The sequence below is a fragment of the Dendropsophus ebraccatus genome, chromosome 3 (assembly GCF_027789765.1).
Source record: "Dendropsophus ebraccatus isolate aDenEbr1 chromosome 3, aDenEbr1.pat, whole genome shotgun sequence".
Classification (NCBI taxonomy): Eukaryota; Metazoa; Chordata; class Amphibia; order Anura; family Hylidae; genus Dendropsophus; species Dendropsophus ebraccatus.
This window is the reverse complement of record NC_091456.1, coordinates 38,319,661-38,335,258: the sequence shown is the minus strand read 5'-3', so window position 1 is coordinate 38,335,258 and position 15,598 is coordinate 38,319,661. Positions and strand designations below refer to the sequence as shown.

Here is a 15,598-nt window from a genome sequence, read left to right as displayed (position 1 = left end):
GTGTTTGGACACAGTTCACAGCAGACTTGGACTTGTAAAACAACAGCTTGGCGTTTATTTGCAGCATAAACCGTCCATCAAACAAAATACAGCAGCACCGTGCTTTAAGAATAAAACAAACAAAAGAGGTCTTGCCCGTCTGGGCGCTTACTAACACACTGGTCACCTCTCTGGCACTTCACTCGGCAGTATTTCGGGGTGTGAACAGGCCCCAGCAGCGGCTGTACTCCCAGCTCTCAACAAACACACCAGGCAGGCTGTTTACTCCTGGCTGAGAGCTTCCCCTGCACACTGAGCACACCTTTTGCCTTCTCAGGCTGATTGGGATCAGAGCTCACCTGATCCCAAAACCCACACTGGATCGAGGGGGAGGGAATGGCAGATCCCACTACCAACCTATCCGCCATTCCAGTAAGTCCGGCCCGGAAAATTAAATAATAACTCAGCAGCATATCACTGCTGAGCAATTGACCTCCTCCGGATTTACCATCTCACACTATGCATCAGCCTAGGTGAGATGTACATCCCCTCGAGCACTTTACCAGTGACATGTCTACAATATATATATATATATATATATATATATATATATATAGCAGCTGGCTGAGGGAACACATCGGCAGCAGGGGGGTATATGGTTGTCAAGTTGCTAGTTTCCATGTTGAACGTTTTCAAACTAACAAAAGAAAGAATCTAAAGGAGGAGGATGCTGCCGTGGCCTCTGCATACAGTAAGTCCCATTTAACATAACATTAATTTTACATGTTTTAAAATGTTGGCGACCAAATATTCTATTTGGCGCCTAAATTTTTCAGGTTAGGAGCCAATGGCTCCTAGGTAAATTTTTTAGTCTGGAGCCCTGCCTATTAGAGAAGGGTGGTTGGGGAAAAGTTTGTCTGTCACTATTTAGCAGTTTGTTTCTGAGCTGGAAGAGTCCATTGAGGGAGGGCTAGATCTCTTACTGGAGGCTGGATGACTGTATATGAGCAGCAGTGTAATATAAAGGTATCCTGTGTAATATAAAGAAGAAGCCATATGTAGTGCAGCAGGAACCTCTGTCCTCAGTGTGGTATTTTGTCTGTGTGTGGTTTTCTTCAGTGTTCTATGGCTGCAGAAGGCTGTGTGTGTGCTATGGCTGCAAAAGGCTGCCTGTGTGTTTGTGCTATGGCTGCAGAAGGCTGTGTGTGTTTTGAGAGAGAGAGGCAGAAATTAATGGGGTATTCTGTGAAACAGTGAAAAATCCAGGGGGGACAGGGGGTGGGAACATAATAAAGAAGTCCTATTTACCCGTTGCCTTGCCCCTCCCAGTGCCGCATCCCGGCTCATGGCCACTTTCCCCCTCTCTTGTCTCCAGATTGGGTGGGGTTTTAAACTCATTTCCATTGAAGTAAATGGAGCTTAGTGGCAAACCGCATCTGAACTGGAGACCAGAGAGGGGGAAAAGTGGCCATGTTTTTGTAGCGCTGGATAACCCCTTTAAGTTGGAAGGCGCTTTGAATACTCACAGCGCAAAGAAGAATGTGCTGTGAGTATGTAAACCCATAGAAAATTACAGCATTGGGAATTGCAGTGGAACTTGCGGTATGAAATCCGCTGTGATCCGGTATGTGTGAAGGCACTCTTAGTCTATGATCACACTCAGTATTTCTGTCAGTCTTTTTTAAACTAAAATCAGGAGTGCAACTGTGTTTTTAATCCACTCCTGGTTTTGGTTGATAAAAGACTGAGGGAAATGCTATGTGTGATTGTAGCCTATAGAAGTAATCAGGAAGAATACTGGGGGAGGGGGGTGTAACCCCAACATCTTGTTCAATTACTGCAAAATAGACCACAACAGCCATGACTCCAAGTACAGGATGAAGCACTGAATGGAAGCAAGTGAAGGGAGGAAGACCCATCGCTCTCCCTCGATTTGGAAGAGAGAACCAGAACAACCAGTGAAAAATCTGTAGAGAAGGTAGAATAGAGAACATAGGGATAAAGGGCACAGGCTGCTAGACAGGACATTACTCAATACAAACACTGAGCTTTCCGAAGGCCACGGGAAGCCACTCAGCAAGAGGGTCACAGAAGGTTGGCACATCATGGGGAGTCTCGTAATACCATCTAACTCAGGCATGTCCAAAGTCCGGCCGGAGGGCCATTTGCGGCCCGCGTTCCGAACTTTTACGGCCCCCCAGGTATCCAGCTTGCTATTATCTGCCTGTGTTATAAAGCATATAGCATGTAGCATGTAAAATGGTCGGCCCTCGCACATGTTCACTTCATCAAATTTGGCACTCTTCGAAAAAAGTTTGGACATGCCTGATCTAACTGGACCATGTTTGGTAGAAATGGTAGTGGGATTTACAAATTGACTTTAAATGGAGCATACCAGAGACAAAGAATGTCGTACAACTCCAGTACCCGCTCAGAGGATGACTGATCAGTGAGCAGGGCAGGTGAGGGTAGAGAGAAAGTGGCGCAGATCCACAGGATCCTAACAGTTTTAGGTCTGGGACTTTTTTTGAAAGGGTCAAGCATTTCCCGAGCAGAAGTGGGCTACGATAAAATGGTGACTGCAAAGCCGTGCATGAAAGGGGTTATCCAGCGCTACAAAAACATGGCCACTTTTCCCCCTACTGTTGTCTCCAGTTCAGGTGCGGTTTGCACTAAAGCTCCATTTACTTCAATGGAACTGAGTTTCAAAACGCCACCCAATCTGGAGACAAGAGAGGGGGATAAGTGGCCATGTTTTTGCAGCGCTGGATAACCCCTTGAAAGACTGAATCTACCAGACCAGGGATCCCTAATATAAGAAACAAAGCCGAAGTATTAGGTAGTAAGAAAAATTTAATCTGAGCATGAGCAAACCATCAAGGTGAGGCGTATGATTGGATGTGATGTCAAACCACTCAAATAGTTCTATCAGTGGGTGGAGTGAAAAACTTGCACATACTCTTAATGCTTGACGAGTGTTATGACATGTATGGATTCACAGATCCATCCAAGTCCATAGATTCTCTGAGCAGGTACAGGCAGAAACGAATGGTCAGTGTTCAGCCTAGTATTGCTGCCCATTCGGTGGGGGTCTTAGCAACTGGACGCCCATTGATTAAAAATTCCGACGTATCTGACATTTTTTTTTTTTTTTAAACATTTGGTGGCCTTTAAAAGGGTACTTCAGCGAAAATCTTTTTCTTTCAAATCAACTGGTTTCAGAAAGTTTTATATAGAGTTGTAATTTACTCCTATTAAAAAATGTCACCATACTTATCAGCTGCTGTATGTCCTGTAGGAAGTCATGTATTCTCTCCAGTCTGTCAGTGACAGGAACTGTCCAGAGTTGTAGCAAATTCCCATAGAAAACCCTCTTGTGCTCTGGACAGTTCCTGTCTCTGACACAGCAGAGAGCATTGTGTGAGACCGGAAAGAATACACCACTTACTGCAGGACATACAGCAGCTGATAACTATGGGAAGACTGACGAGTTTTAAATAGAAGTAAATTACAGATCTAGATAACTTACTGAAATCAGTTGATTTGAAAGAAAAATACCCCTTTAAGTTGTACCTTATATAGCCTATAGACAAAATGGAGTGTGGGCACACTTGTAGCATGGCAGTAGACATTGCAAGATTTTTTATTTTTTTTTTTATTCTCAGCGCAATTCTCTCTGCATTGGGGAATCTTTTATCACAGAGCATTGAAAGGAGGCGCCAGTGTAAGTCATCGGTGAAAAATGTCGACCTGGTTGCTCCACTAAGATTTGCTGCCTATGGGTAAGAACCTATACGCTAAATATAACAAAAATGTGACATGTGCGGATTGACATTACTCTGTAGTCACAGGGAATTGGAGAGAAAAAATCCAGTTTTACATGTACTAATATTTGTGCACCCTCCAGCTTGTGAAGGTAGTGAAGTATGTGCCAAATGAGTGTCTGAACAAGGTGCTAAAAAAAAACCATAGTAACTGTGAGCTCCTGGTTAAGGAACAAAGTAGATTGATGAACGGGATTGTGGGAGGTTGGGAAACAAGGCTGCAGTCTTCCAGAAAAAGCAGGACTCTGTCCCTAGGCTGGGTGTTTTATTACAGCTCAGCCTTTCCTTTGCTGCATAACAAGGCACGGCCTGTAGGCAAGAGTGGCGCTGTGGGAAAGAAGGCAGCCTTGTCGTTCCAAGCCCAAGGAGAAATTTAGGCCCAAATTTATCAATCATTGACCATAGCAACCAATCACAGCTCGGCCTTCATTTTACCAGAGCAATATGAGAAATGAAAGCTGAGCTCTGATTGGTGGCCCGGGGCCAGATCAAAAACAGGGGGGACGTTTATCAAGACTAGCATACTCGTATACCTGCGCCTGTCACTTGAGGAGCACAGAAATATATACCTGCTCTGCCATGATTTACACATGTTTGCAGGTGTATATCCTGATAAATTTTGGTGCAGGAGGAGGCCAAGCTTATCAAGGCGTATACCAAAGAAAAGGCGCAGGTTTATGTGCAAACCATGTTGCTTGCACAAAAAAACTGCGCCTTTTCTGTGGCGTACGCCAGCGATGCAGTTGATAAATGCGGCCTCTAAACAAGTAGTTTTAGGCAAACAAAAATCCAGAATAATTATTTGTGTCAACAGTTATGATACAGTTACACCTCAAAGTTATGATTGGTTAGGGTCTGAGGGGGAGATTTATGAAACTGGTGTGAAGTAGAATTGTCTTAGTTGCCCCTAGCAACCAATCAGATTCCACCTTTTCATTTTTCAAAGACTCTGTGAGGAATGAAAAGTGGAATCTGATTGGTTGCTAGTGGCAACTAATGGTGGGTTTACACAGACAGATTTATCTGACAGATCTTCGAAGCCCAAACTAGGAACAGATTATAAACAGGGATCAGGTCATAAAGGAAAGACTGGGATCTATCCTCTTTTCAAATACAGTCCTGGCTTTGGCTTCCAAAATCTGTCAGATAAATCTGTCTGTGTAAACGCACCCTTATGCTGGGTTTACATGAAGCGATAATTCGCCCGATTAACGATTTCGAAGTAATTTTTTTTTTTATAACGATCAGCGTTTAGATGGAACGATATATCGTACAGAGAATTAGTTTTGCGATTGCTTAAGCCTATCTCGCACATAGGTAAAATCAGTGAACGACTGTTTACACGGAACGATCTGCGAATTTTTTACGAACGACGATTTAAGAACATGTTAAAAGATCAAAATGAACGATCTCTCGCTCGTCGTTCGATCGTTTGCCGCGTTTACACGTACTATTATCATTCGAATTCGATCGTTATCGTGCAAATTCGCACGATAATCGCTCCGTGTAAACCCAGCATTAGGGTCCATTTACACAGAAAGATTACCTGACAGATTATCTGCCAAGGATTTGAAGCCAAAGCCAGGAACAGACTATAAACAGGGATCAGGTCATAAAGGAAAGTCTGAGATTTCTCCTCTTTTCAAATCGATTCCTGGCTTTGGCTTCATATCTTTGGCAGATAATCTTTCAGTGTAAATGGGCCCTAAGAATTATTCTGGATTTTCTGGCAACTAAGACAATTCTATTCTACACCAGTTTGATATATTTCCCCCTGAGTATCCATGCAGTGAGCCAGGGAGAGAAGTATCTCACTGTGCACTTCTCCCTGGTATTTTAAAGACCAATAAAAACTTTTGACAGGTCTCTGATTTGCTAAAATACTTTATTTCTTCTGTCTTCTAAATAAGGAGTAGGGAACCTTGGCTCTCCAGCTGTTGCAAAACTACAACTCCCATCATGCATGGACATCCAAAGCTAAAGCTTTGGCTGTCCAGGCATGATGGGAGTTGTAGTTTTGCAACAGCTGGAGAGCCAAGGTTCCCTACCCCTGGATCTAAATGATCTGTTCTCTCCCACAGGCTTTTCTTCACTGGGCCGCTGTCTCACTATTTCTACTTGTTTCTGGAGCAGTGGGTCCCATCCTCTCTGCCTCTGGCCGGACTACGTCGCCTTCTCCTTGACCGGTTGATCATTGCTCCTGCTTTCTTACTTCTCTTCTTTATTGTGATGAATTTTTTTGAAGTGAGTGTTTCCTACTTGACTTTTCCATATTTGCTCTTCCCCCACTAAGACCTTTGTATTACAAATGGAGTGTTTATTGATAACCTACCATATTATACTATATAGCATACAAGTCTTTTTACTATATGACATGTATGTTATACAAGTATGTCCGTTGAATGACACTGTGAAGGCTTATAGCCCAATCTGTAGCTTAGAGCTCTTGCGGGTGTTTGAGAAATTTCCATGGTGGAATTGAAACATTGCACACGTGATGGGTCAATAAAACAAGTCTTTGCCTCATGATATTGGCCTGTGGTGCCTCAGCCATTCAGAAAACACCTTTTTTTCCATAACTTTTCAAATATAGCTGCCCATGGTGAGACTAAATATTCCTTCCATACTTGTATTATCTATTTAGTCTTCTTTCCCCAGTTCTGAGTTGCTGCTTTCTACTGAAAGCACAAAAATCAGGTTGTGACCATTTATGAGTCTCCCCCTCCCTTCTGAGATGACTGATGTAAACAAGTCCCTATCTGCAACTTTGTAATGCTGGGAAGGATAATCACAATGAGTTTATCAGCAACTTGACCTCACTTTAACCCTCCCAGCATTACAACGTTGCAGATAGGGACTTTTTTTTACATCAGCCGTCTCAGAAGGGAGGGGGGAGGAGAGGAAAGCTTCCACACCAGTTTTTTTGTAGCGGAAAGCAACAGCTCAGTACTGGGGGAAGGAGACTGAATAGATAAGTATGGAATGAATTGTTACTCTCACCATAAGCAGCGACTTATAAAATGTTTTTGAGTGGAATACCCCTCTAGGGTGTGTTCACACGTGCGGGATCTGCAGCAGATTTGATGCTGTGTTCAGTCATTTAGTTACATTGATATCTACAGCATCAAATCCGCTCCGGATCCTCTACGTGTGAATGCACCCTTAAAAGTTTTACATGGCAGTTGCAAATAGCAAGAGAACTGTGTATTCATGTGACTAGCAAATTTTATGGTGCATTTTAGTTGTCTTATATAGACCTGTGATTGTATGTTTTATATTCAGTATGTAACTATTTTGTCCGTCAGGGAAAAAAACCTAAAGTCACTGAATCGGACACTGAAAGAGAGCTACTGGTCAGCACTTAAGATGAACTGGAAAGTTTGGACACCATTTCAGTTTATCAATGTAAACTATGTTCCAGTACAAGTAAGTGCCTGATTCTTATATCCAGTACAGTTTCTGTATGGAGCTTTTCTTTTCACAGCTTGAATATGGGAGAGTACAAGTTCTGTAACTGATGATGAAGGTTCCCAAGAAAAAATATGCAGGAGACAGCACCTGAAAAAAAAGTGAGGAGTTTATTCACACCAATGCAACGTTTCGGCAAATTTACAGCCTTTCTCAAGCAGTGACAGAAACACAGTGAATCAGCTCAGTATAAATGTGGTCAAACAGTGATGCAAGTGATTAATCATTTAACAATCAATTTCATATATCATAGTAAAATACAGTGAATATAGGGTATTCAGGTCATACAAACAACAGAGACATACTTAATGAACGTGTTCAGCACAATAATTGTGTGATACAAAGTGCCGATTCTGGCCAATTCATGTACAAATGAAATAATGATGAACCCAGTGTCGCATGTGTATCTAATAATCATAATGAACAAACACAGACCACGAGGATTAATACATACATGAAAGCAGGTACCGGGAACTTGGTGACGTCAGTAGATGGTGCCGGCGTCCCCCACCGCCAGGCATCACATGCCGCGCCCGCCAGGATGAGAGACACATCATGTGATCACTTCCTCCGTGCTAACACTCAGATCCAGGACCGTTGTATATTAACTCTATGGAGCATTAAGCTTTAAGTATTTGGTTGGCAACTTAAGCCCTTAGGTTTAATATTTCTTTTATTTTAAGCCTTTATTTTAAGCCCTTAGATTTACAATTTCCTTTACCATAATTCATGTCCTCCATCTTCCTTCCTTTTTTACTTTTATTTGTGGTGGCAATTGTTGCCTGATACACTGTGGGCTATTTTCCTTTAACCAAGATGGCGTTCTGTTTCGTGGTGGGGGCGTGGACGCCCTCCGCTGTCTGGGCTCCCACAATGCGCATGTGCGGGCTGAGATTCACTAATGGTCACATGAGCGGAGGAAGTGATCACATGAATTGTCTCTCATCCTGGCGGGCGCGGCGTGTGGTGCTTGGCGGTGGGGGACGCCGGCGCCATCTACTGACGTCACCAAGTTCCCGGTACCTGCTTTCAAGTATGTATTAACCTTTGTGGTCTGTGTTTGTTTATGTTTGTTCATTATGATTATTAGATACACATGCGACACTGGGTTCATCATTATTTCATTTGTACATGAATTGGCCAGAATCGGCACTTTGTATCACACAATTATTGTGCTGAACACGCTCATTAAGTATGTCACTGTTGTTTGTATGACCTGAATACCCTATATTCACTGTATTTTACTATGATATATGAAATTGATTGTTAATTGATTAATCAATGGTGCATTTACACAGAGAGATTTATCTGACAGATTCTTGAAGCCAAAGCCAAGAATAGCGTTAAAGAGGATAGATCCCAGTCTTTCCTTTATGACCTGATCTGTTTATAGTCCATCCCTGGCTTTGGCTTCAAAGATCTGTCAGATAATCTCTCTGTGTAAAGGCACCCTTAGGGCCCTATTACACTGATCGATAATCTGCAGAATCAGGGCGATTTTTGCAGATTATCGCTCCGTGTAATAAAGACAACTGTCAGCCGATTACAACAATCATTTAGGTCCGGACCTAAAATAATCATCCGCTGCTTGTGCATTACTATGTGTAATAGTGAGGCGCGACCAATGGCAGATGAATCTGTGAAGAAAATAATAAACTGTTTACATTACCTCCCCCCGCAGCCGCCTTTACAACTTTAGAGCCGGTCTCTGAAGTGATGGGTGGCTCAGCAAATCACTGGCCGGGACAGCCACCGTGCAATGGGGCCCTAAGTCAATGTGTGGCTCGTGGGGCCCCCAATCATTCCAAGGTGGCTCATGTAAACTGCTCTCTGGCCAGCTGTCTCTGCACTTTGTGATGCCAGGAGTGTTAACCACTGTGAGATCACAAATTATTTGACCTCAGATTAACCCGCCCTGGCCAGGGAGCTGTTTACATGAGCCGTCAGAGGGAGATCAGAGTGGAGATGGATTTAACAGCTTACACACAGTTTTCTGCATCTTCAGCAACTGCCCAGAACTGGGGGAAGGAGACTAATAAGAAGTATGGAACAAATTATTAAGCTCCAGGAGGAGAAGATGATTAATCATGTATGTTACCTGACCAGAATACCCCTTTAGACTGTGATGCCTATTTTCCTGCTGTAGAGTTAGGGTATGTGCATACTGAATAGTTTTGACAGAAACTCTTGTTGCGGAATTCTCTGCTCACGGACGCGTCTCTGCCCGTGGCATAGACTCCATTCTATGCACTGGCAGATTCTTTCCTCCGTCAAGTTCATTCTTTTGACAGAGGGTGGAATCCACCCGTGCACAGAATGGAGTCTATGACACAGGCGGACACGCGCGCGCCGCAGTCCACGAGCTGCGGAATATCTGTCAAAATGACTCAGTGTGCACATACCCTGAGATGATAACGTGTATTCTTACCAAAAAAGGGACACTTATTTTATGTGGTTTTCATGTGTATTCTGACAAAGAATACTCAATATTAATACGCTGTATAGACATGTCTGCCTGAGCTGTACCAACTGCAGTGGCTTCTTAGAAAAACAAAACGAAGGTCCATTGTGTGTGAACTCATCCTTGTACTGCGTGGAGGATCTCTACAATCCCAGGATGCAATTAAAAGAAAAAACAGGTCCGTTATAATGGAAACAACGCTCCGGGCCTAATGCTCTATACAGTGGATTGTTATTATGTGTCGCAAAATATAGACAAATTTGATTGTTGAATAAACATGTTTTGTGTGTCGCCCCCCCCCCCCCCCGTTTTCTCTTCAGTTCCGAGTGTTATTTGCAAACATGGTCGCCTTCTTCTGGTATACATACTTGGCTTCTACAAGGAAATGACCACCAGCTACAGCGCCAGTAATGGAACATTGTGAAGGAACCAGGACACCAGCTGTAACTCAGTAACTGGGACCGCTAAATATTCTTTTTTTCTCAGCAATAATTTGCTAAGACTGAAATGTGACTGTAACCTAATTGTAGTAACTGATTCTAACAAGGACGCTGTGAAGCTTTGTACCCGGAGACACTATAATAAATTAGAAGCCACTCTTTCAGAGAGATGTAATGGGGGTTCTCAAGCAAGAACAAGCTGTATTATAGGCAGGTGGCACCAAATGGTTAAAATTGCATGTCATAGTGAACAAGTAGCTGAAGTGGATACAATGTGTCATTTTACAGGTTTGATCTGTTATTCTATGTATCATGCAGACAGTTAATGGTGTGTTTACACAGCCAGATTTGTGAAGCCAAAGCCAGGAACGGATTTGAAAAGAGGAGAAATCTCAGTCTCTTTTACGACCTGTTCTCCGTTTATAGTCTGTTCCTGGCTTTGGCTTAAAAACTCTGTCAGATAAATCTGTGTAAACGGACCGATAAATTGCTTTTGCGATCAAGTCCATCTCACACATAGGATGAATCTTTAAAAGACTGTTTAGATGAAGCGAGCGGCGACTTTTCAGCAAACGACCAACGGTGATTTGAGAACGTAGTGAAAGACCCCGATGAATGATTTCTTGCTCGTTGCTTGATCGTTTGCTGTGTTTCCACAAACCAATTATCACTTAAATGCGATCTTTAATGCAAAAATTCGAACGATCTGTGCAATCGGACCCTAACAAATATCAATTACAATCTATAACCGGTGTCTAAAAGCTTTGACGCAGCACAATAATGAGGGGGAAGCGAGCCCCGACCTGTCAGGTCAGCACTCACTACTTGTGCCAAAACACACACAAACAGCTAGCAGGGAGGGGCCCACAGGGAGCAGGATGAGGGACTCCGCCCGTTACAGACAGATGCGGTCTGCTGCCACCGCTCTTGTTGTCCATATCGGCTGATTGTGGTTATTTACACAGAAATATTATCTGCAAAAGATTTGAAGCCAAAGCCAGGAATGGATTTGAAAAGAGAAATCTCAGGCTTTCCTTTATGACCTGATCTTTGTTTATAGTCTGTTCCTGGCTTTGGCTTCAAATCTTTGGCAGATAATCTGCCAGATAATCTTTCTGTGTAAATGGTCCCTTACACCAAACTATTATTGGTCAAGTCAAGAAGATAATTGTTTGGTGTAATAGGGCCGTAATGTGTATGGGCAGTTTAAATATTATATATGGTGTCAAAGCTGGATTGTCTCCTGGTGGAAAATGGAATAAGGGATTGGAAATGTTGTATTGTAATGTGCCTAAACCATTGTTTCAGTCAGAGATAATCTACTGACAGCTGGGTCAGGCAGCAGCTTATTAATAGAGATGAGCGAACCTGGAGCATGCTCGAGTCGATCCGAACCCGAACTTTTGGCATTTGATTAGCGGTGGCTGCTGAACTTGGATAAAGCCCTAAGGCTATGTGGAAAACATGGATATAGTCATTGGCTGTATCCATGTTTTCCAGATTTATCCAAGTTCAGCAGCCACCACTGATCAAATGCCGAATGTTCGGGTTCGGAACGACCCGAACCCGGTTCGCACATCTCTACTTATTAACCTTTTGCCCCAATTGCTTTTTCTACTACCACCACCTTGGCTGGGTGTGCAAGTATGTTCACGCATGTTCACACGTAGCAATCAACTAGTGCTATTTTTGCATTATACGCTATATGTGTACAGCCTCAGGAGACACGCTCACCCAGCCAAGATGGTGGGAGTAGAAAAAGCAATTGGGAGCAGATGAACTAGCCAGCTATAGGTTATGCTGTATTCCCCTGTCTAATGCTCTGTAAAGTTAAAGGGGTTATCCAGTGCCACAAACTAATGGGCTGGCATAATAATGATATAAAGTTATTTGTCCACCATAAGGGGGAGGGGCTTGCATGGCTGACTGAGCGGACGTGGTCTAGAGGGCTCCTGCTAACCTGACCGTTTATCCTGGACATTATCCTGCACATAGGCACCCCCAGGGCTGTCTATCGTGGCTCCAAGGCTCCCCTAAGCTGGTGTGGTGCGGCAGGACCCCTCAAACTCCTTCGGCTGAGCCGCTGACGGGCTCCTCCGGTGCCTGGCCTCCCTGTGTCTCCCTCCCGCCCGCCATTTTGCTTGGCGCGCTGAGACGCTCTGCATGCCCGGACCCGGTAGCCTGCCTCCCGGACCCTGTAAACTGCCTCTGGGGACCCGGAGACCTACGTGAGGGCACCCGGACCCCCCTCCATCTCCATCGGCCGCTGCCACTTACCTGCTGACTGGCCTCCGGATCTCTCCTTCCTGCCCGCCATCTTGCCGCGGCCGGGTGTGTTGGCGGCCTTCACGTCCGGCTCCGGGGTCCGGCCTTGCCTGGCATCTGCTTCCCGCGGTTGCGGCCGCGGCACGGTCGGTCTGCCTGCTAGGGCTCCTGCTGCCTGCTGGTCCTGATTGGGGTCCCGGTCCTCTTCTGGTCCCCATCCGACTGCCGGTCCGGGGTGTGGGCCTGCCGGAGCGGGTCTCTGGGCCTCCTGGGACCCTGTGAAGAGCGGCGGCCTGGTGCGCTGGTCCGCGCGCTTATCCCCCCTCCTGGACTGGGGAGCAGCCGCCATCTTGTGGGACCACGTGGAGGGGTGAGTGGCAGCGGTGCTGCAGGCACGAACAACGCAGCACACCACACAGGGCTGCGGATAAGGCCCCTGCTGTCTCTCCTGGTTGGCCTCTCTCCCACCTCCTGAGTTAAAGGGACAGTACCGAATTATTGCAGGGCACCTGAGTCCATTTATGCCCTACCAGACTTGATTGGCGGCCGGCCCAACCAACGGATACCCTGATGAGAGGTAAGAGGGGCGGCAGACGCAAAACCACAGTTGCGAATAGCCCCGAGCAACCTGTGATGGCCTCCCCGCACGCTGACCGTAGGCCACAGGCTGTCGCAGATGCGGGCACGACTGCTGAATCTCCAGAGAATGTTTCACATAGCAGAGCAAGGGCGGCGCAGAGACTGGAACATTTCTCTAGGTCGGATTCCCCTGAACGCGCTCAGCCATCGCCGCTTTCGCTGTTTGAGGGTTCCCCGAGCCCAATCCCACCTGTGTCTCCAGCTACTTCTCTCCCTGAAGCTTCCCAGATAGATCTAAAATTTGCAGAAATCCTGATGGCCATTAATGTGTGTCAAACTACTCTAACCTCCAAAGTGGACGAACTGAAACAAGATTTCACCATTGTCAAACATGATCTGCAAAAACTACGTGACCGCACGTCTGAAGTGGAAAGGCGAACCTCGGACTTGGAGGACACCCTGCGGCCGATTCCGGCGCAAATTGCTGACCTGCAGCGCTTGGCCACCCTCGCAGCTGACCGTTCTGATGATCTGGAAAATAGACTAAGGAGAAACAATATACGTCTGGTGGGCCTCCCCGAAAAGTCGGAAGGGACTGATGCTGTCGCCTTCCTGGAGAAATGGCTGAAAGACCTTCTGGAACCCGCTACTTTCTCTCCTTTCTTTGCCATAGAGCGAGCCCACAGGGTTCCGTCCAGGCCGGGTCCACCGGGAGGCCCTCCAAGACCGCTTCTTGCTAAACTGTTGCATTTCCGAGATAGAGATGCTATTCTTCGGGCGGTCAGACTGAAAGGGGAAATTCTTTACAATAACGCCAAGGTCTCCTTCTACCCTGATTTTTCAGTATCTGTGCGCAAACAGAGAGCAAGCTATACAGACGCCCGCAAGATCCTCCGAGAGAAGGGATACACTTATGCTATGTTATTCCCAGCCAGGCTTCGAGTGGTGGATGGCCAAACTACCCGTTTCTTCAACTCTGCGGATGACGCCCTAGCTTGGGCAAGAAATGCTAGACGTGCCGTGGCCAGAAGTCCAAGGCCTCCTGATCTATGACACAGCAGTAACAAATGATATGATTTCTGTTTTGTGCCTAGAGAGATAGTGAGTTGGGGGATGCCTAGATCTCTCAGTCAGGTTTAGTAGACAGCCCTATGACTAGTTAGGGTTTCGTTTCCCTTCTTTTTTGTTTTATTTTTCCCTTTTTTCAGTTGTGCTAGTTATCCTTCCTTCCCTCTAGATAGGTTGGGTATAGGTCTACACAAGTTGGGGTTAGTGCTAGACAGGGTCCTAGGAATCTCCTGGGTTGTTGTTTAGTTAGGCAGGGTGTTTCTTGCCAAAGTTACCGTTTGTTTCTTGTGCATTGCTGATGTGTGTCTTTTGTTTTTTCTCCTTATGTCCTAGGTTGTTGCTGTCATCTTCGTATGTATGGTGTGAGATTGGTCTGCGGCCTCCTGTCCTCCCGCTCGGGCTCAGGTATTTCTGTGCCCTGCTCATAGGTGTGGCCCCCCTCTTAGCCGATAGACATGGCATCCCTTAAAGTACTGGCCTGGAATGTCCGTGGCCTTAATTCTAAATTTAAAAGGGCCACAGTAATGGATTTCTTGAAAAAATATCAGCCAAACATGATTTGTCTCCAGGAGACTCACCTTACGGGGCAGAAGGTTATGGCTCTCAAGAGGGCTTGGATAGCGCGTGGTTACCATGCTTCCTACTCTAATTACTCCCGCGGGGTCTCTATTCTTATAGCCAAATCGCTTCCGTTCAACACATATAAAGTAGAATGTGACCACTTTGGTCGATATGTTATACTACACGGTGCTGTGGCAGGGAACTTATATACAGTAGTTGCAGTGTATGTTCCACCTCCTTTCCAAATATCCCTCCTAGAATCGATTACTGCAATAATTTCTGATTTCCCTCCAGCCCCTACATTAATAATTGGAGACTTTAACGCGGTGCTTGACCCCTCCCTGGATCGCATGTCTGGTTGTGATCCTGCTAGTGGGTCCCTGACCTCCTGGTGCGATTCCTTCGGCCTTTGCGATCTATGGAGGCGAAAGTATCCCACAGATACAACTTATTCCTGTTATTCTGCGGCCCATAGGTCTCTATCCAGAATTGACTTAGCGCTGGGATCTCCAGATCTTCTTCCTCTGGTCTCTGACGTCTTGTATACACCAAGGGGTATCTCTGACCATTCAGCCATAATCGTGACCATACAGACTCAGCCTGCTCCACGCTCTAGATTGTGGCGCCTACATCCCTCCTGGCTTCTAACACCAGAAGTAACGGATGCTGTCCAGAAGGCTCATATTAGTTACTGGGAGTTTAATTCTTCCCATCCGAACCCCCACGTTAGGTGGGATGCGTATAAAGCAGTGATCAGGGGGGCATTTACTCTGGGGATAGCATCCTTTCGTAAGAGCCTGCGCTCTCGGGAGGAGAAGTTGGAGGGGCGGTTGGGAGAGGCGGAGGCCAGATTCACGTCCGACCCTACTGTGACTCACAGACAGGCATGGCTCCAGCTACAAAGGGAGCATCTCCTTATACAAACCGATAAGACTAAACGCAACCAACTGTCC

General features: G+C 45.6%; 1 protein-coding gene across 1 annotated transcript in view; it reads left to right on the top strand.

The window, feature by feature from the left end:
- The first annotated feature begins 5,988 nt into the window (after nt 1–5,988).
- PES1 (pescadillo ribosomal biogenesis factor 1) overlaps nt 5,989–15,598 on the top strand; it is a 55,969-nt gene continuing 46,359 nt past the window's right edge. Inside the window, exons 1-2 of the mRNA XM_069961487.1 lie at nt 5,989–6,047; nt 7,109–7,229. Of these exons, the coding sequence (XP_069817588.1) occupies nt 7,170–7,229 (60 nt within the window). The 5' untranslated portion in view covers nt 5,989–6,047; nt 7,109–7,169. The remainder of the gene's footprint in view (nt 6,048–7,108; nt 7,230–15,598) is intronic.